The sequence below is a fragment of the Eurosta solidaginis genome, chromosome 4 (genome assembly GCF_040869045.1).
Source record: "Eurosta solidaginis isolate ZX-2024a chromosome 4, ASM4086904v1, whole genome shotgun sequence".
In the NCBI taxonomy this organism is placed as follows: Eukaryota; Metazoa; Arthropoda; class Insecta; order Diptera; family Tephritidae; genus Eurosta; species Eurosta solidaginis.
Genome location: NC_090322.1, coordinates 32,079,455 through 32,102,120, shown reverse-complemented (window position 1 = coordinate 32,102,120; position 22,666 = coordinate 32,079,455). Strand labels below are relative to the sequence as shown.

The 22,666-nt window shown below is 36.5% G+C and overlaps 3 protein-coding genes across 7 annotated transcripts in view; all 3 read right to left on the bottom strand.

The window, feature by feature from the left end:
• The window catches only part of raskol (Ras GTPase-activating protein raskol), a 536,164-nt gene that overhangs the window by 389,928 nt on the left and 123,570 nt on the right, over window positions 1–22,666 (bottom strand). The window lies entirely within an intron of this gene.
• Window positions 17,616–18,777, bottom strand: LOC137247574 (uncharacterized). Its single transcript, XM_067778559.1, has 5 exons — window positions 18,726–18,777; window positions 18,450–18,637; window positions 18,075–18,287; window positions 17,807–17,960; window positions 17,616–17,731 (listed from the first exon to the last, which is right to left on the bottom strand). Exons 1-5 carry the CDS (start codon window positions 18,775–18,777, stop codon window positions 17,616–17,618), a joined length of 723 nt encoding a protein of 240 aa, XP_067634660.1.
• Window positions 18,540–20,809, bottom strand: LOC137247573 (uncharacterized). Its single transcript, XM_067778558.1, has 2 exons — window positions 18,726–20,809; window positions 18,540–18,637 (listed from the first exon to the last, which is right to left on the bottom strand). Exon 1 carries the CDS (start codon window positions 20,807–20,809, stop codon window positions 18,785–18,787), a length of 2,025 nt encoding a protein of 674 aa, XP_067634659.1. The 3' UTR covers window positions 18,540–18,637; window positions 18,726–18,784.

Below are 22,666 nucleotides of genomic sequence, written 5' to 3'. Positions count from 1 at the left end.
GTAAGGAACTATGAGTTGGGTTTGGTCAAAGCCTGAGGTATCTCAGCCGATAGAAAATCGGGTGGAGGTCCCACTTCCCTACCTTAATAAATATACAGTAAATTAATATATGGTAATCTTAAATACAGTTAAGAGAGAGAGAGAAAGAGAGAGACAGAGGAGAGCGACTTCCCGTAGGCAATATCAACGTGGTAGTTGCGATCCAAGCATGGTGACGGTTCTGCACAGAGAGAGAGAGAATAGAGTACATAGAGTGATGATGGAGGGGAAACGGTCAAAACTCTAAAATCAAACTTTACTCAGGAGAAATGTAGGCAAAAGTTTTGTTTCCCTATGGACAGTGGGTAAGACTCGTCTGACGGAACAGACTTGGTAAACAACTCGCCTCAGACCCAAAAGGAAGCCCCTGCTAGCTATCACAGCAGCTGGCAGCCACTTCATTCACCTACGAGAAATCGTCCCTATTAAGTTTTAGTTTATCTTTTCATACACTGACGCCTATTAATAAGTTGAGAATTGCTTCCTATTGCGTGAAAGCGAATGAAATTTCCAACCTTTTGCTTGTGCATGATCGCCAGAATGCATTGCACTTGCACGGATGTTGTAGGGAAGATATGTATCTGGCGAAAATATATATGATTCAGTATATATGCACGGTAGTTAATATCTAATGCGTACAAAGGTTGGTATGGGATTGTATGTAATGTGAGGGATGATTATGTTAATATTGTGGCGTAGTATTTCCTTCATCAAAAAACGTGAACGTGAAATGTCTAGACCCTTGGGTAATTATGCGAAGGAGGCAACAGAGAGTAAAAAGCAGCACAAACTGAGGAATAATAAATCAGTTTAATTTTAAATGCTATAATTGAAGAACGCGGCTATTGTAATTTTGAAGCACTACTACCAAAGTAGTGTAAATAAATAACATATTGCTATACTGAATATTTAAGTTACATATTTATTCTAAATTTGTGGGGCCTTAGTAGGTACGTACACCAAACAATTTCCGAAAGAAAATCTTGAAATCGAGCGGTGTACTTTTTCCTAACCCTTTTACAAAAGATTGCGGCTAATACCTGTCTCTCTGTTTGCCTTAACTTATCTCCCCCTTAAATCCTCTACATATTATTTATCGCACCAAGGTATTTGTTTACTCAACACAAGTAAGTTGGCTATATCTATTACCTCTTACCTCTATATTACCAATTTCCACACTTCGTTCATTCCCTTTTTACTTACGGAGTAGAATTACCGTAAAATGGCAATAACCGCAGTTATGATGGAAGGTAAGCAAGCAAAGCAATTTGTGGTAACGATTGTTGCGGTCATTGGTTTCGGTAAGTAATTTGTTACAAGAAGTTCTTTTCATAAGCAATTTTTCTTTTTGTTATGTTTGCATTTTATTTTATAATTCATTACTTTTTCCTTTCAGTTGCTTTAATTAATGATGATTTAATTCTTGATTTGTTTTTTCTTGTTTGGTTCGTGTTTCGCTCGCGTTTAACTATTTTTTAAACTACGCTTGGTTATATATAAATACTTTTTGCTATGTATTACTTTGGTCGATTAAGAAGGTGATTTCATCACAGATATATACTACTGTGGCGGCTACCGTGGTGTGATGGTAGCGTGCTCTGCCTACCACACCGGATGCCCTGGATTCAAACCCCGAGCAAAGCAACATCAAAAATTTTAGAAATAAGGTTTTTCAATTAGAAGACAATTTTTCTAAGCGGGGTCGCCCCTGGCAACCGCTCCGGGTGTATTTCTGCCATGAAAAGCTCTCAGTGAAAACTCATCTGCCTTGCAGATGCCGGTCGGAGTCGGCATAAAATCATGTAGGTCCCGTCCGGCCAATTTGTAGGGAAAATCAAGAGGAGCACGACGCAAATTGGAAGAGAAGCTCGGCCTTAGATTTCTTCGGAGGTTATCGCGCCTTACATTTATTTATTTATTTATACTACTGTGGCGAATATTAGCAGGACGATACTTCACTAAGCTGCTGCTAAATAAATGCACAACATTATCAAAGCAAGCAGCCACACGTACATGTAAACAGCGAAGCCAACAACGAAGAGAATATTTCACATACATACATTTAGTCCACAGCTAAGAGCACAAGTTATCGCTCACACATATACACGCATATAACAAGAAAGCAAACGTGAGGTTGAGTACATAAATAAGAAATAAATAAGCAACTGCTTGAGAAGGGTGGACGGTGAATATAAATAAACATGCGTACGAGGCAACAGAGAGTATAAAATCAACGGAAGCTTAGGAATAAGGAATCAGTTTAATTTTAATGCTATAATTGAAGAACGCGGGTATTGTAATTGTGAAGCACTACTACCAAAGTAGTGTAAAAATAATATTTTGCTATACTGAATATTTAAGCTATTTATTCGACTGAACTGTCGAACTTCGAACGTCAACAGAAGCTGCAAAATAAGCAGGAATTTCTTTAAATTCACTACACTATATTGGATGTGTAGGTTATTAAACAATAAACATTAATAAAAAGCAGCGATAGATGGTTGATTGTGATAAGGAATAAAGTAATAATAATTACATTTTTATTAAAATTTGCAATTCTCAACGAAGTCACTTTACTATATCTGAAAACTAATAGATACGGCAGACGTTGTTCTGCCCTAACTTTGGTATATTTGCATAACTTTTAAGAAGTTTTTACCTCTTACTCTCTCTCCCCCTGTTCTCTTACCTTTTATTCACTCCCCCTCTGCCTCTTTCTCCCCCTCAGTCTTTTCCGCGCCATCTATTTCTATCTCTATCCTAGTCTAAATCTTTTCTCTTCTCAGTCTCAGTTCCAGTTCCAGTCACAGTGCCAGCCCAAGTCCAAGTAACAGTCTCAGTCCAGTCCTATTTCCCGTCCCACTCCCAGTCGGTCCCTGATCTACTACCCGAAAAAAAGTATCGAAAATACTAATCTAGACAAGGGCTACATATATACCAAATTTCAGTAAAATCGAAGCGTGAATAGATTTTCTGCAAATGGATCGGTCCCTGGTGACAGGAACACTTTCGCAGCTGCATGCAAACATGCATCCAAAGCCAATGCTGATATTCATAACGGTGGAAAAGGTATGATTTAAATGTGGAGGTATTAAGTTGTGTAGAACCACTCGAAATATTTTAAGAAGTTAAGAAAGGTTGAGCTTCAGTAAAATTATGAAGCTTTTCAGTACGAAGAGACTTTAAAGTCTATTGAATATCTTGTTGCCTGACCGAAAGTAGATGAATAAAAAATGCTTGGCGGGATTTACCTCCAAGGAGATTAAGGCCGAGGTGCTCTTCCGATTGGCGTCGTGCTATTTCTATATTTTCCTACAAATTGGCGGAACGGGACCTACATGTTTTATGCTGGCTCCGAGCGACAGCTGCAAGCAGATAACATTTCACTGAGAAGCTTTTCATGGCAGAAATACAGGAATGACTGACGAACATGTGGTTAGAGAGACTATAGATGAGTTACCACCAGGCATAGGAGATTATCAAATAAATTCGAAGCCTTACTTGTTGAAATATATAGGAGTAAACATTGACTCCAAACTGGCTTTAAGGAGCACTTCAAGGCGGTAAGAGAGAACGGTTTTAAAGTTAGCGGAGCCCTAATGCGAATAATGCCCAACCACGGCGGCCAGGGGGAAAGCTACCTAATTTACTGTTAACGAATAGCAAGTACTTCACGGCCTTTGTCGACGCAATCCTTGTTATATCTCAGAAAATCCCAGAAGATCTGCTGTCAAGGGAAATAACCGCTCTGTATGACGTTAGAACTGGGCGACCATCTGGAGTTGCCACGTTATGACGCGTTTGATGCATGCTGAAAGGGAGCGCAGAGAAATGTGCGAAGCAGTGGCGACTAAACCGCTCTTTCCCCCGTGACGTTATGCCTAGCGGCGGTCCCACGAGATGTGGACACACGAACAGGATTAGCCTCGTTTCATTGGGCCACTTGAGGGTAGTGTTGTGTCCCAACGTAAAAAAAAAAAAACAAAAAAAAGGAGGGTAGGGAAAGACGAAAAAGGAACTTAAAGGAATATTTAGGGAGGACCAGAAGAGAAGTAAGATATTAATAAGCGCAGTAAAGTGAAAGATAAAGGGAATTGAAGAGGAGTAAAGAAGGGAGGGAAGGAAAAGGCCCATAGGAATCGGAGAATAACGACGCAAAATGCGTGGGAAATTAAGAAGAAAAAGACGAGGAGCAATTAGAGTAAGAAGTTCAGTGTTAGTTATATAAGAAATTAAAAATTGCTGAGGCCTTTTTTAGTGCTAAAAAAACTTTGGCCCACCTTAATGTTCATGGCTGCATACATAATTATGTGTATTTACTTTTTGTTTAAATATAATGCTAATTTATGTGTGAGTTTCAGGGGCCACAACATAAAATGCAGGCGTTATAAAATAAACATAGATAGATATATTATGCACATGTGTTTGCTGATTACGTAAGTTGGCAAAAAATATATATACTTTTCGATACAAAAGCGTAAAATTATATATTATATTTGTTAGCGTTACAATTTTCACACATTAAGCTTTTGTTGTGCGCCAAGCTGCAGCAAAACAATCTCAAGCATACGCGCGCTTTTTTGTTTGCTTTGTAATTTTTTCTCAAGCCAGCATAAAATTATTGTAACAAGCACAAAAGCATAATTTTAAATGAAAAAAAATTGTTTTAACATAATAACACGCATTCTATATATTGTGCTAATTTATAATATTTTTTTTGTTTTGCCATTATCAGCACGCATTTTATTTTTATTCTTTTTCTCACCGACACAAATAATTTGTAATAATATTAAAAAAATTGTTTTACTTTATTATATTTCTCATAATATTTTTCATGCAAATTTTGCGTGCAAAAATGTTATCTAATTCTATCCTTAACTGCCATTCTTCTATCGTCATATATTATTACACGCTTTATTTTATTTATTTCTCCATCTGCTCATAACGAATTTACATTTTTCCACAGCTCTTGTACATAATTATTGCACCTTATTTGCATTAAATTTATTTTGCATTGCAATTACATAACTATCTGTCATCATGTCTCATTAACTTTTATTAAAGTAACGTACACTCTTTAGAAAAAATCGATCAAACAATCTGTTCCAATTTAACTGGTCTAAGACAGTCGTGGAAAAGAGCAGATAGTCTTAGGTATTTTCTCCGCAATCCCACATAACCTTAAGTGTGCTATATATATCAGATTTTATTTTGTCTTTCGATCCAGTGATCCATAAATTTTTGGAACTCTATCGTATATTCTTAGGGAGCGTTTCTCCTATATTTCGGAATGACTTTAGAATCATTTCAACACGATTTCGAAATTACCTCGCCATCAAAATAATCAAATAGGAAAGACTCCCTTAACTTAAACAAGTACGTGGCGGAATGTGCACGAAAATAATCCAGGAATTATCTCGAAATTGTTCCAAAAACAATCTCAAAGTGATATTGTTTCAAATTAGTTCTGAAATAGTCTAAAAAATAATCCCGAAGTGATCCTGAAATTATATTGTATTTTCCTGAAGTTGATGCGAATTGATCCCGAAATAGTCTCAAAATTATTAAAAAAAAAAAAAAAGAGACCCAAAGTGTACCACAAATGGATGCTTAAACTGTCCAAAAATTTTCCGGAACATTCGCGAAATGATTCTCAGTTTTCCCGAAATGATATCGAAATAGTCTCGAAATTATTTTGTAGTTATCCTGTAACTGTACCGAAATGGTATCGAAATAGTCTTGGAATGATCCTGAAGTTGTTCCGAAGTGAAACCTAAAATAATCCGGAATCGATCCTGAAATCGTTACAGATCGGTTCCGATAAAGTATCGAAATGATTCTGAAGTGATTCGAAAATGTTCCGAAATAATCCCAAAATATTTCAATAATATACGATATAGTTCCATGCCCTTCAAATTTTTATCAAAGTCCGCCAATCCTTTACGCATTGTGTGTCATTTAGCTCCATATAATTTTATATGCATATGCATGGAGCTTCTCCAAGATCTTGTTGGACATTTGTTTATGCCAAAAGTCCTGATCTATGTTTTCACAATCAGTTAAATTTGTAGCTGTAACATTCCTCTAAACCTTTATAAGATATTTTTGCTGTGTTGTAACCGACAGATTGGGATCATTATGGCATACATACATATAGCTTCTATGTAACTTATTGTTCAGAAAAAGAGGGTTTGCAGCATAACTCTATAACTTAGATAAGTAGGATCTTGAAAACAAAAAAAAAAAAAAACAATTCCGTCAGTATTATTTAAGATATACATACATAACAACATTATAATTAACGCGATATACCTCCAAGGATGCGCTGCCCTTTCAATTAGCTACAAATCGGTGGACCTCAATGTTTAATGTCGACTCTGAACGGCATCGGTATTGCAGGGAAGCTGTCAAACGCAAAAATACACTCGAAGGGCTTGCCAAACCAATGGCGAAGGTGACTCTGGATATATACACATATACCATAGCTCTAAGTGCTCAGATAAAACGTTTTTGCGGCATAACTCGCTCAATAATACAGTTATAGCAGTCCTGAAAAATGCAATTAGTCTAGAATGAATCCGGATGTCTATGTATGAGTTGGGGGTATCCATTTTGTTTGGTCATACCCCATGGAGAGACCAATTGTACCTGTGTCGGACACTTCCTCTTTACACTCCTATGGATACTGTCGGACAGATCCTTTTCTACCTACTATCCTTTATAAACTGTTCGATACGTCCTCTTTGTACCCCTACTGGAAATGCCGGAGATATCATCTTTGTTTGCCTATAGGTACAGCCGGACAACGCCCCCTTCCACCCGGATACGGGAATTTTCGCCGATTTTATCATTTTTTGAATCTCTAATATTATATTTTTAACCCAAACAATGATATTGTGGCGAATATTAGCATAACTAAGCTGTTAGTAAATAATCGCAACAACAAAACACAGCAAGCGGCAACACTTATGTACAAGGCAACGAAGAGATATCTCACACACACACATGTAGTCATCAGCCGAAGTAGTTACTCACACATAAATACGCAAATGGCTATAAGAAAAGCATAAACTACAAATATACATGTATATAGCTGGTAACCAAACATGAGATACAATTGTTCTCGAACTGTTCGCGAAATGACTAGACCTTAGGAGAAATGGGTGAACGAGAAAACCGAGAGTATAAAAGTAGAACAAGCTGAGAAATCAGTAATCAGTTTGATTTAAACACGCTATTGTGAAGTGAAGTATAATTGTACTACTTCCAAAGTAGTCTAATAATGACCATTTTGCAATACTGAATATTGGAGTTATATATTCGACAGTTCAGCGATACGAACGTTAGCAGAAGGTGTATAAATTTCAGGAATTACCCAGAATTCATTACAATATTATAAAAGAAAAATTCATGACAGTTTGTAACTTTTGACAAACACTTCAAAAACTTTGCCACATAATTCCTTTTTTCTTTAATTTTGCCCATTTCGTGTTTTCTTGTTTCATGGAACTGATTTCATGAATTTCAATGTGATGTTGTTGCTGTAACGATAAGGACTCTCCACGAAGGCCTTGGAGAGTGTTATCGATGTTATTGGTTCTGTGCCGGATGCAGATCCAATACGTTCCGGTAACAAGCACCATAAAGGCCCAACCCGACCATCTCGGGAACGATTTGGTATGACCACATGAAACCTTCTAGGTCATACCGCCCTCCAACCCCCTAGATCCATGGGGTGTTCGTGGTCGCCAGATCATCGGCTGTTATTGAAACAGGATTCGCCACGGGTAGGTGAAGTTGACAGTTGGGTTGGATAAGCTATATATTGCGCTGGCAACCCCTTGAGAGGGTTGCACTACACAACTCCTTGAATCAATTTGGTATTTTAGTCGCCTCTTACGACAGGCATATTCTAAGCCCCCTAATCCGCTGGGGTAATTTCAATAGACTAGACAACTCAACCGACATTTTTTTTGACAGGTTGAGTTGTAATCTGTAATACCAAATTGCGAAATTTCAACCCAACCAGAGTTGAGTTGTAAACGGTAATAGGGGCATAAAAAAAATTTATTTTATATGGTATTAAATTTAGTACTATTTTGTATGAGAGAAATAAGTACATTTTTTTACATGTTTCATGAAAAATTTCGTATATTATTAATATATGTTAATGACAGGCTTTCCGAATAAGCTTCTAGTTCTGCTATATATTGCTTCTGAGAGAATTCAGCAGCTCTAGCAAATTCCGTTCAAAGTTTGCATAAAACATGCAGGCCGGCGACTTAAATATAGATCAGTATTCTTTCTTCAAAGGCTTATTGGCCCTAATGGTTTTGAATTCGAGTGTATAAGGCAAACTTGAAATATGTTGCTTAGTTTGTGTTCCGAAGGGCAAAATGAATTACAAGAAGATTAAGTCAGCTCACGGTATGTGTTAACTTAATGAAGACCACACTCCTCCCCTTATACTGCCTTCTATTCGATGTAGTATAGCTAGGTGGTCGTAAAAGAAGCAGCTACTTTGACAAAGTCACTTTCGATATCTCGGATGTTTGTTACGAGCGACGAGAGCTTTTTCCAATTCGGAAATTCTTGAAATTGAAGTAAAACGGTGCAGCGTAAAGCTTCAGGAAAATCTTCCAAACGGATTTAGGGACTTAGGATACTCACGCGGTAGGCATGCCTGTCGTAAGAAGCGACTAAAATCACCAAACCTATGGTTCAACGCGGTCATATCAAATCGTTCTCGATCGGTCTATTACGATCGATTTATTACCTTAATGTAGCTAGTTACCGGAGCGTGCCGGATAAATATCTATCTACATTCACAGCAATTTCATTAAGGAATGAATGAAGTTGGGAATTAATATGGACGATAGGCTGGTGAACCTGATCAAGGATGGGTCCAGACGGAACGGCAGGGTTGGGGTGGAGTATTCTGCCATTAGCTTGGTGTTGGTCCGAAAATTGTAATGCCCGATCACCGCAGCGTCGTCCACGTTAGGCTGATCTCTTAGCCTGGGCGAACTGAAAGTGTCCGTCAGTAGAGATTTAGCAGGGCTGCTATAATTACTAATAGGCCTAGTGGAGACATTACTTTTTACCTTGTCGGGTTTGTTGGTTTATCAGCATCAAATCGGGTGACGGCTACAATATAAGTTGCATGTCTTATAACTTCATCCTAAAATCACTACTAAGCAGCGAACCAGTGGAGGGGTTATATTCTGTCGACCCACAGATCCTAGAAGGTTGGGTCATATGTAGAAGTTCACCCACGGAGAATACCTTATAATAGCCGTTCATGTGGGAATGACCAGAAATATTCTTTTGGGATGTTTGGTGATGTGATGTGTAAAAATATCTTTGAGAACTTCTCATGGATTGCTTTGGCAGCTAGCAGTCAGCTGTAGAAAGGTGTGATGTTACACTTTAAATCTCAAACCGCGTTAGGCGCTATGATGAGCATCTGCCACGTAAAACCACATTCCATTGAAAACAACAAAATCCAGGGATGCGAGGTACCGATTAAGTAAATATCACCAATGAAAGTGGTCAAGCAAACGAACTAGGCTTGGTTTCGGTTTCGTGGTAGTAGAAAGAGGAGCGCGTGTAACGCACATGTTAAAAAGTCGTGTCTGCAAACTTCAACGCGAGGAGGGACAAAACGTATATTTGGCGCAAAGCCGGAAGGTTCAGCCCCTACAACAATAACTCTTGCAATGAATTGAGACTGATCTTCTTTGCCTGCGACCGAGACATGTTTTATACTCCTGTCCTGTCCTGCCTTTCGGTGGAAAAAATAAAAAAGATTGCTACAGGTGGGAAGACATGTTTGAATTTTTGGATATGCGCAACCCAAAATGGTATCCAACTCGCGACAGCAAAAGGCAGATTACCTGGAAAAGGAAATGAGAAGATCAACTTGTAAAAAACTGTTTAAAAAGTGAACTATCATAATTATTTTAAACATTTTACCTTCATGTTTTAACGAAAATATCCTAATTTCTAAAATATTGTTTAGTAAACAAAATTATTTTATAACGGATTTGAATGATAGAAAAGTCAACACAAAATAGAATTGGAGAAAAAAGTGATGCCTTTGTATAATTTTGTAGGAAAACTGATTTATATGGTTCTTACTAAACTTTTTACTCTGAATAAAAAAGTAATTTTGTAAAGAGGCAAATTGAGTTTTAGAGTGGGAGTTCAAGATGGCGGATTAGAAAGAGAAGTTGCCAACGCCAGTCACCTTCTAATTGCATCATGGTTTTTAATGAAATAGGTTGTATTTTTCTGGTATTTCTTTATTTTTGTGGAATATAGTTTATACACTACACCAATGCTTAGGGCGCATTAGGATGGAGGGCGACAAAAATTTAAAGAAAAAGTACTGCAAAAATAGAGAAAACAAGTAAGGAAGGTTAAGTTCGGGTGTAACCGAACATTACATACTCAGTTGAGAGCTATGGTGACAACATAAGGGAAAATAACCATGTAGGAAAATGAACCGAGGGAAACCCTGGAATGTGTTTGTATGACATGTGTATCAAATGAAATGCATTAAAGAGTATTTTATGAAGGAGTGGGCCATAGTTCTATAGGTGGACGCCATTTAGGGATATAGCCATAAAGGTGGATCAGGGTTGACTCTAGAATGCGTTTGTATGATATGGGTATCAAATGAAAGGTGTTAATGAGTATTTTAAAAGGGAGTAATCCTTAGTTCCATAGGTGGACGCCGTTTCGAGATATCGCCATAAAGGTGGACCAGGGGTGACCCTAGAATTTGTTTGTACAACATGGATATCAAAAGAAAGGTGTTAATGAGTATTTTAAAAAGGAGTAATCCTTAGTTCCATAGGTGGACGCCGTTTCGAGATATCGCCACAAAGGTGGACCAGGGATGACCCTAGAATTTGTTTGTACAATATGGGTATCAAAAGAAAGGTGTTAATGAGTATTTTAAAAAGGAGTAATCCTTAGTTCCATAGGTGGACGCCGTTTCGAGATATCGCCATAAAGGTGGACCAGGGGTGACTCTAGAATGCGTTTGTACGATATGGGTATCAAATGAAAGGTGTTAATGATTATTTTAAAACGGAGTAATCCTTAGTTCCATAGGTGGACGCCGTTTCGAGATATCGCCATAAAGGTGGACCAGGGGTGACCCTAGAATTTGTTTGTACAATATGGGTATCAAAAGAAAGGTGTTAATGAGTATTTTAAAAAGGAGTAATCCTTAGTTCCATAGGTGGACGCCGTTTCGAGATATCGCCACAAAGGTGGACCAGGGGTGACCCTAGAATTTGTTTGTACAATATGGATATCAAAAGAAAGGTGTTAATGAGTATTTTAAAAAGGAGTAATCCTTAGTTCCATAGGTGGACGCCGTTTCGAGATATCGCCACAAAGGTGGACCAGGGATGACCCTAGAATTTGTTTGTACAATATGGGTATCAAAAGAAAGGTGTTAATGAGTATTTTAAAAAGAAGTAATCCTTAGTTACATAGGTGGACGCCGTTTCGAGATATCGCCATAAAGGTGGACCAGGGGTGACCCTAGAATTTGTTTGTACAATATGGGTATCAAAAGAAAGGTGTTAATGAGTATTTTAAAAGGGAGTGATGCTTAGTTCCACAGGTGGACGCCGTTTCGAGATATCGCCATAAAGGTGGACCAGGTGTGACCCTAGCATTTGTTTGTACGATATGGGTATCAAATTAAAGGTATTAATGAGGGTTTTAAAAGGGAGTGGTGGTAGTTGTATAGGTGGTCGCCTTTTCGAGATATCGCCATAAAGGTGGACCAGGGGTGACTCTAGAATGCGGGACCCGTGACCCTAGAATTTGTTTGTACAATATGGGCATCAAACGAATGGTGTTAATGAGTATTTTAAAAGGGAGTGGGCCTTAGTTCTATAGGTGGACGCCGTTTCGAAATATCGACATAAAGGTGGACCAGTGGTGACTCTAGAATGTGTTTGTATGATATGGGTATCAAATTAAATGTATTAATGAGGGTTTTAAAAGGGAGTGGTGGTTGTTGTATAAGTGGTCGCCTTTTCGAGATATCGCCATAAAGGTGGACCAGGGGTGTCTCTAGAATGAGTTTGTACGATATGGGTATCAAATGAAAGGTGTTAATGAGTATTTTAAAAGCGAGTAATCATTAGTTCCATAGGTGGACGTCGTTTCGAGATATCGCCATAAAGGTGGACTAGGGGTGACCCTAGAATTTGTTTGTACAATATGGGTATCAACAGAAAGGTGTTAATGAGTATTTTAAAAGGGAGTAATCCTTAGTTCCATAGGTGGGCGCCGTTTCGAGATATCGCCATAAAGGTGGACCAGGGGTGACCCTGGAATTTGTTTGTACAATATGGGCATCAAACGAAAGGTGTTAATGAGTATTTTAAAAGGGAGTGGGCCTTAGTTCTATATGTGGACGCCGTTTCGAAATATCGCCATAAAGGTGGACCAGGGGTGACTATAGAATGTGTTTGTACGATATGGGTATCAAATTAAAGGTATTAATGAGAGTTTTAAAAGGGAGTGGTGGTAGTTGTATATGTGAAGGCGTTTTCCAGATATCGACCAAAATGTGGACCAGGGTGACTCAGAACATCATCTGTTGGATGCCGCTAATTTATTTATATATATAATACCTGCCAAGATTTTAAGGGTTTTTTATTTCGCCCTGTAGAACTTTTTCATTTTCTTCTACTTAATGCGGTAGGTGTCACAACCATGTTATAAAGTTTTTTCTAAAGTTATATTTCGCGTCAATAAACCAATCCAATTACCATGTTTCATCCCTTTTTTCGTATTTGGTATAGAATTATGACATTTTTTTCATTTTTCGTAATTTTCGATATCGAAAAAGTGGGCGTGGTCATTGTCGGATTTCGTTCATTTTTCATACCAAGATAAAGTGAGTTCAAGTAAGTACGTGAACTAAGTTCATTAAAGATATGTCGATTTTTGCTCAAGTTATCGTGTTAACGGCCATGCGGAAGGACAGACGAACGACTGTGTATAAAAACTGGGCGTGGCATCAACCGATTTCGCCCGTTTTCACAGAAAACAGTTAACATCATAAAATCTATGCCCGAACCAAATTCCAAAAGGATTGGTTAATTTTTGTTCGACTTATGGCGTTCAAAGTATCCTAGACAAATTAAATGAAAAAGGGCGGAGCCACGCCCATTTTGAAATTTTCTTTTATTTTTGTATTTTGTTGCACCATATCATTACGGGAGTTGAATGTTGACATAATTTACTTATATACTGTAAAGATATTACATTTTTTGTTAAAATTTTACTTTAAAAAAAATTTTTTTTTAAAAGTGGGCGTGTTCCTTCTCCGATTTTGCTAATTTTTATTAGGCGTACATATAGTAATAGGAGTAACGTCCCTGCCAAATTTCATTATGATATCTTCAACGACTGACAAATTACAGCTTGCAAAAGTTTTAAATTACCTTCTTTTAAAAGTGGGCGGTGCCACGCCCGTTGTCCAAAATTTTACTACTCTACCAAGTTTCGTCGTTTTATCTGTCTTTGGTAATGAATTATCGAACTTTTTCGGTTTTTCGAAATTTTCGATATCGAAAAAGTTGGCGTGGTTATAGTCCGATATCTTTCATTTTAAATAGCGATCTGAGATGAGTGCTCAGGAACCTACATACCAAATTTCATCAAGATACCTCAAAATTTACTCAAGTTATCGTGTTAACGGACGAACGGACATGGCTCAATCAAATTTTTTTTCGATCCTGATTATTTTGATATATGGAAGTCTATATCTATCTCGATTCCTTTATATATGTACAACCACCGTTATCACATCAAACTTAATATACTCTGTGAGCTCTGCTCAACTGAGTATAAAAATACAAGAAAATAAAGTAGTGTCATATCGGTATAAACAATTCGTTTTAATTTGATTGGCTTGAAAAGTTAACAACAATGCCAAAGGCTTATTTTATGAGTAGAACATTTACATGTTTATATAATTTATAATAATCTGATCTGCGCTTCCATGAGTAGAACATTTACATGTTTATATAATTTATAATAATCTGATCTGCGCTTCCACTTATTTATCTTTTTTATAACCTTCGATATTTGTTATTAATTACACTTCTATTTGGATTTCGGGACGGCCGCAGTGGTGTGATGGTAGCGTGCTCCGCCTACCACACCGATGATCCTAGGTTCACGCCCCGGGCAAAGCAACATCAAACATTTTAGAAATAAGAGTTTTCAATTAGAAGAAAATTTTTCTAAGCGGGGTCGCCCCTCGGCAGTGTTTGGCAAGCATTCCGAGTGTACTTCTACCATGAAAAGCTCTCAGTGAAAACTAATCCGCCTTGCAGATGCCGTTCGGAGTCGGCATATAACAAGTAGGTCCCGTACGATGGAAGAGAGGCTCGACCTAAAATCTATTCGAAGGCTATCGCGCCTTACATTTATTTATTCATTTATTATGTATTAGAGAAAGCGTAATATGTTTTAGTGCAAATGAACTTTTGTAATCTCTGTGTGAGGCTGCATGTGAGAAAGCTCAATAAAGCTTTGACACGCGTGTAATGATTTGCTCATCTCCGATATATGTAGATCTCTTAGAAGTGATTGTTTAGATGTTGGGGTTTTCTTCAAACAACGCTAAGTCGGAGGACTCACGGATGGTTTGAAATTCTTTTTTATTATTATAATGAAAGCCTTTGGTATATCAGCTGCTTTATGCTGACCTGTTATTTATAAGATTAATGAAGTAGCTTTAGCCCTTGTTTATTTAATCTTAATTTTTTTAGTTTTAAATAATTTTAATAGCTAATGGCAATCTTTAAAACTGAAGGGCTAATCAACTCCATTTTAATGTCCGCTTCACAAAAACGTAATCCATTGCAATTTCGTTTTAATTTGATTGGTTTGAAAAGTTAGCAACAATGCCAATGGTTTATTTTAAGAGTAGAACCTTTACATGTTATCATAATTTATAAGTATTTGATAGTTTTATTTAAATAAAACAAAACTCATTAAAAATCAAAGCTCGTGTGCTTCCACTTATCTAACATTTTATAACCTTCGATATTTATTATTAATTACACTTCTGTTTGGATTTAGGAAAGAGCAAGAAACAAAAAGCTCTATAATAAGATAAAATTAAGTAAATAAAAAAACGTAAACACGCAAAACAAAACAAATATAGGCGACGTTAACTCCAAAGTTCAACACACATATGTATTGTATGTATGTTTGTAGCAAATCACAATGTTATACAAATTTTTATTGTTTTATTACCGTAGGCCTTTCTAAAATGATTTGATTAAAGCATAAAGAAAATAATTGAACCACCCTATATGCCGCTCAAGATTTTAAGGCGTGGGACCTTTTACAACTAATCGTTCTCAGTATGGCAAATAGGTAGGTACTACAGAACCTAAATTACAGTCTTTGGAGTTTCACAAATCAAGCTGCTTTGTCCTCTTTTGAAAAATGGTACTCCTATTATTTAAAAGAAGACAGATTGAGAAAAAAAACGCTTGCCATTCTTCAGTTCATGAATTTGATCTTTGCATTTAGTAACGATTCTTATCCAGTATTTGAAATATTTAGAAGATGGCGAGGGCTGCCGGATGAATGAAACGGCCAAATTACTGCAGGAAACTTTTGGATAGTACTTCCGGGATCGCAGTTCTTTATCAGAAATGCAAAAATAGCATACTTTTAGGCGCTGAAGCCCATCAACTAATTAGCATTGATCTTAACTGTCATTATAGTACTTTTTAATGAAGTAGTAAACAAAACTTGCAGTTGACCGCAAGATCATGTAAACAAACAAACATACATACACAGCTTCATACAAAAATGTACATATGTATGTACATTTATATTCAGTACACATCCCTGCTAACCATGAGTGGATAAAAATTCGGGTAATCGTATACTGACGCTATCCAAAAAATTGGATAATAAGTTGGATAATTTTGTTCGGCGAGGCGCCGATATTATCCATGGTGAAATGGGATATTTCGTGTACGTGTGATCTTCCATCTCTGTCGCACTCATTCAGAACCATCATATCAAAAGTGAATAGCTGAACTGCTCTCACAATGTAATTTTAAAAAGGTTGCATACTTTTAGGCGCTCCAGAGTTGCCAGCCCAATGATAAATTAATCCATAATGCGAATTGAAAATACCTAAAAAATTGCAAAAACCCCACAAAATAACCAAAAACCCCCCAAAAAATGTCCAAAATTTTTCATTCTGTGTTTTTATTGAGAAATTACGATTTTCAACTTAAAAATACAGCAAATTCATTTTAAGTAAGTATGAATAATTTAGATAAATGCATATTTTGCATATTTACATTAAAAAATATTTACAAAAATTCGTTTCAGTTCATTCATTATGTTAAAATACATTTATGTATTAATACATTTCATTTTTCTATTGACTAGTGTTACGTTTTGCTTTTCATTTAAAATCCAAATAAATATTTTTCTTATTTAAAATATAGTTCAACTTAAAAATACAACAAATTCATTTTAAGTATGAATAATTTAGATATATGCATATTTTAGATATTTACATTAAAAAATATTTACAAAAATTCGTTTTACTTCATTCATTATGTTAAAATACATTTATCTATTCATACATTTCATTTTTCTATTGACTAGTGTTACGTTTTGCTTTTCATTTAAAATCCAAATAAATATGTTTCTTATTTAAAATATAGATTAGATATCATTCTTTCAATTAAATTTAATAATATAAAATTTAATAAAATAAAAAAAAATAAAAACTAAATACTTTTACTTTCAAAATTTAGTTTTAATAATTTAAGAACAGTTGCAAGTTTTTAAAAAATAAATATATAAAACTATAAACATAGTTAAGCTCGAAAAAACTTATGAAATTTGTTCAAATATATTATCCACTGACTTTGTATTGGGTATTTATAAGTAAGAAAAGTGTTTAACATAGGAAAGGAGTTCTGATGAGAATTCAAATAGAACGCTTTGTCGCATGCTTCGCTTGGACTTGGCATAAGTTGATCATAATTCAATATTCAACGAACTTTGTACAGCAAAATTTATATCGAAGAAAGCGAGGGATGCTACAAAACGTTCTATGTAAATCGGTATTGGGAATTGGAGGTTATTAACAAAAGAACAATATTATCATAAATGGTGGACTTGACTATTTATTATATTATAAATAATTTAACGTAATATTCGGAATCGGAAGTTTGAAAAAAAAAAAAAAACAAAACAAAGTATAAAAAGAAAAAGTGGATTTCACAACTTATTGTTAGTTAACTATACTAATCTTAAAGTAAATAATATAAAGTAAAGAAATATTAGGAAGTTATTTACACAGTTAACGAATAAAAAATATTTTTGTCTAATAACAGCAACTATCGCCACTTTTATTCATTTGTCGTCAGTTCAGCAGGTGATTTCATTTAATACTTTGTATATTTTACTCTCATTTACGCCATAGTGAATGCGATAGTCGCTGTTATTACACAAAAAATTGCTATGCATTAAAAATTAAATAGTAGTCAGCAATTTAACCCCAGATTTTTTTTTCGTCTGACATGCTTAAATCTATTGCGACTTAAAAGTACATAATGCCTAATAGCTAAAATCGTATCACTATGTATACTTGCGAATGCCCCTATTGATTATTAAAAAAGCAAATATTAATATTTAGCGACAAAAAATTACTAATTTCAAATATGTTGATACCTACCCAGAACCATATCTACGACCTTTAGACTTGTAAAGGATTTCTTCCCTAATCCGCCGTAGCAGTTATACTCCCACGCCAACTCGTCAGTAAAGAGTGACTGCATGACACTCTCGACTGAGCCTTTTGTGCCTTTTAGCCGAAAAATGATGGCCGACTATAAAATTATAAGATTATATATATATATATATATATATATATATATATATATATATATTCAATTGTAGAGTGCTTTATTTATATATTAGATCTAGTAAAAATAGGGGCATACCATAGCATCAGCGTGAGCCTTATTGGTAAGGCACTCTTCCACCTTCAGCAAAGTTTCTTCTGATGACATAGGGAGCAAACTTTGTAAAAAGGTTTGTTCCTCGCTGCACACGTCTCCGGAGATACGGCCGATGCTTCTTTGCGTTTTGGCGGAAAGCACCTTAACCTCACGCAGAACTTGGCCTTGAATCTGCACCTCTGCACGTTCGGGCATCTAAAATTTAATTTGAGTTTCATTAAACTAAAATTTGACTTATGGACAAATCAGGATAGCGGTAGACCAAAGCATTAAATCAAACACCAAAGATTTATCAATTGGTTGTGAATTAATGCCAGCACTACCACTCTATGGACTGAATTTATTAAAAAAACCCACCTTGTCGGCAATCACTTTTTCTAAAGCGGCTAGTCGTTTCAACATTTCTTCCTGCCGGGCCTCTATCCTTGAAACTGCAGCCAAAAGACGTTCCATTTGAGTGACCTCTTCAAAGTCACTCTTTTCAGCCAGTGGTTGGGTGGCAGCACGTTCGTAAAATGTTTGGGAAGTTTTAAAGCGTCGTGATACTAAAAAACAAGAAGCATACAATTATAAAGAATTTAATGAGAATAATCATTATGATAGGCAGAACTAAGAATAAAAAAATTGCATTACCATTTGCCTGACTGGTTCCCGGCTCCTCTTCCTCGACAAAATTTGAATCCATATTTGACCTATGAAAAATTATAAAATAGATTATGTAATAATGGCACTAAAATAAATTTATTACCTACTGGGATTGCAAAATACTTAAAGTCTAGGTCTTCCTTACTTATGCTATAAATGCTCTCATCTATAATCTGACCTACTAAAATACCTAATCCAGATGAGGAAACAATGGGCTCTCTAAAAACGTCTGCAACTTGTGTCAAAATTACAACATTAAAAGTGTTTCCTTCGCTCTGTTGGTTGACTATTTTTAGGGAACCCATTTTACTGCTATAAAAAAAACTATCCCTGTCTTTGGTAGAACTTATAACAAATTTATCCATACTTGAAATTTTGCTGAAATCCGTAAAATTGCGCCTTTCTTCAATTCTTAAAAATAATTGCTGCAGTATATTATTTGGACTATTAATCATTTTCTTAATATATTGCATATAATTTTCGAATTTATATGCTGAAAATTTATCTAGTGGACCGAACTGTTTAACGCAATCAGTTAAATGTAAAAGCCCGTGAACATTAAAACTAACAAAATCCGCACCGTATAATTCAGCAAACACTCTAACAAATTCTTCTAACATTTCATTCGCGACATTGGATTCTACTCTACAAGACTTCTCACAAGAGAGAAGTCTAATACCGCAATGTAATAGCAAAAAGTGAGAATACAGGTTGTCTGGAATGCAGTCTTTTAAAACGAACAAGCCTGAATACAATAAAAATTGGCGGTATTCTGTTGACTTCCAGTTTTTTACTTGATCTAAATCTCGGCTGCGTCTAGGGAATTCAGAGGGAACGTAACTGTTGAGAAACTTCAATTTTGCATTCATTCTTGTTACGTTCCCTCTTGTTACAAGCTTTTCAAGTAGTTTCTTCATTACTCCTAAGTCCACTAAATGCATAGGTTCTAAAGGGAACTGAGAAACCATGTCAATATTTACGGATTCTAACACATTTTCATTATCCCTAAATTGATCTAAATGATGTTGCATATCTACTCTATTCTTAAAAGAAATATCTGTTCTGGGTTCTGCTACAACTTGAGAAAAGCTCATCCTAGCTCCGAACCTCTGACCTACTTGTTCACATTTAGGGCAGCTTCTTGCCCCCGTGTGCGACTTGACACCAGTTACAAAAGATCGTGCTGGTGAATCGCAAGTGAAAAGCCTTATATCAAATTCTTTTAAAACTTCAGCGGATCCTACCTTTACTCCGTTCTGACGTAAATTATTTACTTCTGCGCAAAATTCCAATAAAAAACTATTTACGTCCGGCGGCTTACTCATTCCTGAGTAGCAAGCCATGAAAAAGGGCCTTGATTTGGGAAACTCTACTACGTGACCTAAAATTGGCCATAATGCCCTATTAGAATTTTTGAAAATTTTCAGTCCGTCTATGCCTACATCTATGGAAATCCGTTCCAAGTCTTGTAAAAAATTAAATTCTTCAAATGCGAAATTGTACTGCATTCCCAAATACAATAGCTCCCCCTCGGGAAAAGGTCTAATATAAACTGCTTCCCTACTTGTTCCCATAACTGTTCGAGCATCTAACGGTAGTCCTTTGAGTCCGGCGCCCTCCAGGGAACGTAGAAGGTCGGTAAGGCTGATTTGAGTTGTTTTTTGCCGGATCGCCCAACCTTTCAACGCTGATCGTATTCTGTCTGTGAGGCTTAATGTCTCCTCCAAACTTTCTACCAACTCATCGTCGTCAAATAAAAACCTCTCACTGTCGCTATCGCTATCGATATATTCTTCGTCAATATTTAAGTCAAAAGTAGTGGGCTCCGCATTGGGAAGTGGCTCATCATCGCTTGCTACTCTGAAAATAAAAGTATCCCTGCTAGTAGATGGTATATCATCACTGCCTACTTTGGAAGATTCGTTAAGGCCTATATCTGCTTCCCTACTAGTTGATGGTATATCATCACTAACTACTCTAGAAGAGTCGTTGAGCCTACGAAACTTGTTTACAGTTTCATCATAAACTGCCTTCTCCTTCCTCAAAAGTTTGTTAAATATTTTCCTATTCATGTTTGTTTTAATGATAAATAGCTAATAGTTATATAAAAAAGATAAAAATAACTATGATTATAATAATGAAAATAAAACTAGTAATATTATTAATAATAATGATAAGAATAAAATAACAAATATAATAATTGCTAATATAATAATATTTGTAATAAAAATTGAAAATGTGGTGTATGTCCTTTATAATTGACCCATAAATGAACTGCAAATAAGAAAATTAAAAGAAAAAATTAGTAAAATTTACAAATAAAACAGAAACAAACACATAATGAAAGCTACAGATGAATTAAAATAAGGTCAGGAAGTCTAAGTTGGGGGAAACTGAACATTTTATACCAAGCCGATTTTAGGCACAAAAAAAAACTGAAATTGTTCAATAATATACTACTTACGGTCTAATTCTGATAGTAATCGGTAACATAGCAATGCATAGTTTCGCGATTGAAATAAAATTAAAAATTAAATAAATGCTTCTAAACTACACCGGGTACTCCAATGCTTACCCAAGGACGTCCTGTCCCAGGGCAACAACAGCGTCCTCACCTACCACAACTCAGGCGTAGTCACCCGTCACTTACCCCTAGCGTGCTGACGCCTCCCCCGCTGCCCTTCAGAATTCTGCCGTTAAACTGTAATAGATAACTGTGAAGATCACTGAGATAGTCGATTTCATGAAGCGGTACAACATCTGCATTGCTGCGATTCAAGAGACTAAACTAACAGCAAGATCTGCATTGCAGACCTGTCTTGTGTATAATGTCCACAGAAAAGATCGCGAGAGCGGAAATGGAGGCGGCCTTGCGTTTGTCATACACCACTCTGCGCAATATCATCTGTTTGATTCCGACATCGACTGCAAAGACAGTGTCTTAGAACGTCATGGCCTATCTGTCCGGTCAGGCGATGCAAACCTAGAAATCACCAACATCTACATCCCCCATAAAATAAAATGATAAAGTTTCCATCGCCTTTAGCAATGCGCAAGCGTTTTCTGTGGGCATTTAGTAATGCATCTTTCTGTAGGCAAGGTTATAGACGTCGTGCAAGCAGACGGACGCATTAACAAAAACAAGACTCACCCATTACCATCACCTCCACAAGGCCAAGCCCTCTAAATCAATAGGCCCAGGCGAAATAGTCATACCCGTGCAAAAAACCTTCGCGCTGAAAAAATAAACAACATAACGCACGTTTTCAACCTCTCGCTGAGGTCCTTAGTCGTTCCCGAACAATGGAAAATTGATAGGATATTTCCACCACTAAAGCCTGGGAAACCAGCAAACGAAGGCGAGTCATATCGACCGTTCTCACTCTTTTCGTCAGTCTTTGCAAAGCCACCCATAAATATTACTTCCTCAAAAAGCATAACACTACCCGCGTTAAACGCCATAAACACTCAGATAAGTTACGGACTGAACCAGGAAAAACCGCAGCATAGGATGGTGCTCGTGGCACTTGACCTGTCCAAAGCTTTTGATACAGTGAACCACGACATGCTACTCGAACACATAGAAGGTCCACACCTTCCCCTTTGACTTTACAGGACCAAAACCGGTAAACAGGTGGTGGGGTTGATGGTGGTGTCGTATCTCCGCTTATGTTTAATTTATACATACCAAAGCTCCCTTACCCACCGTATCTTATGCCTACGACCTGGAACCATTACCGACTAATTCCTAGGCCACTCTGTTTACGACGTGGAAGAAATAGATAACACATTGGAATGGGGTGAAGCACTAGTAACACAACAAAATAAAACCGAAGATCACGATCGCAATGTTGAAATAGTGTCCAACAATGGTTTAGAGATAGAAACTATATTCGCGAAAACACCTTTCAACACAACTTTTTTTTTCT

Bases quoted from the DNA above. Each gene is read 5' to 3' on its own strand.
- LOC137247574 (XM_067778559.1), bottom strand. From the start codon at position 18,777: ATGGATTCAAATTTTGTCGAGGAAGAGGAGCCGGGAACCAGTCAGGCA. The intron at 18,638-18,725 runs GTAATGCAATTT...CTTGTTTTTTAG, and splicing joins GGGAACCAGTCAGGCAAATG to TATCACGACGCTTTAAAACT. The intron at 18,288-18,449 runs GTGGGTTTTTTT...ATTAAATTTTAG, and splicing joins AAAAAGTGATTGCCGACAAG to ATGCCCGAACGTGCAGAGGT.
- LOC137247573 (XM_067778558.1), bottom strand. From the start codon at position 20,809: ATGAATAGGAAAATATTTAACAAACTTTTGAGGAAGGAGAAGGCAGTT.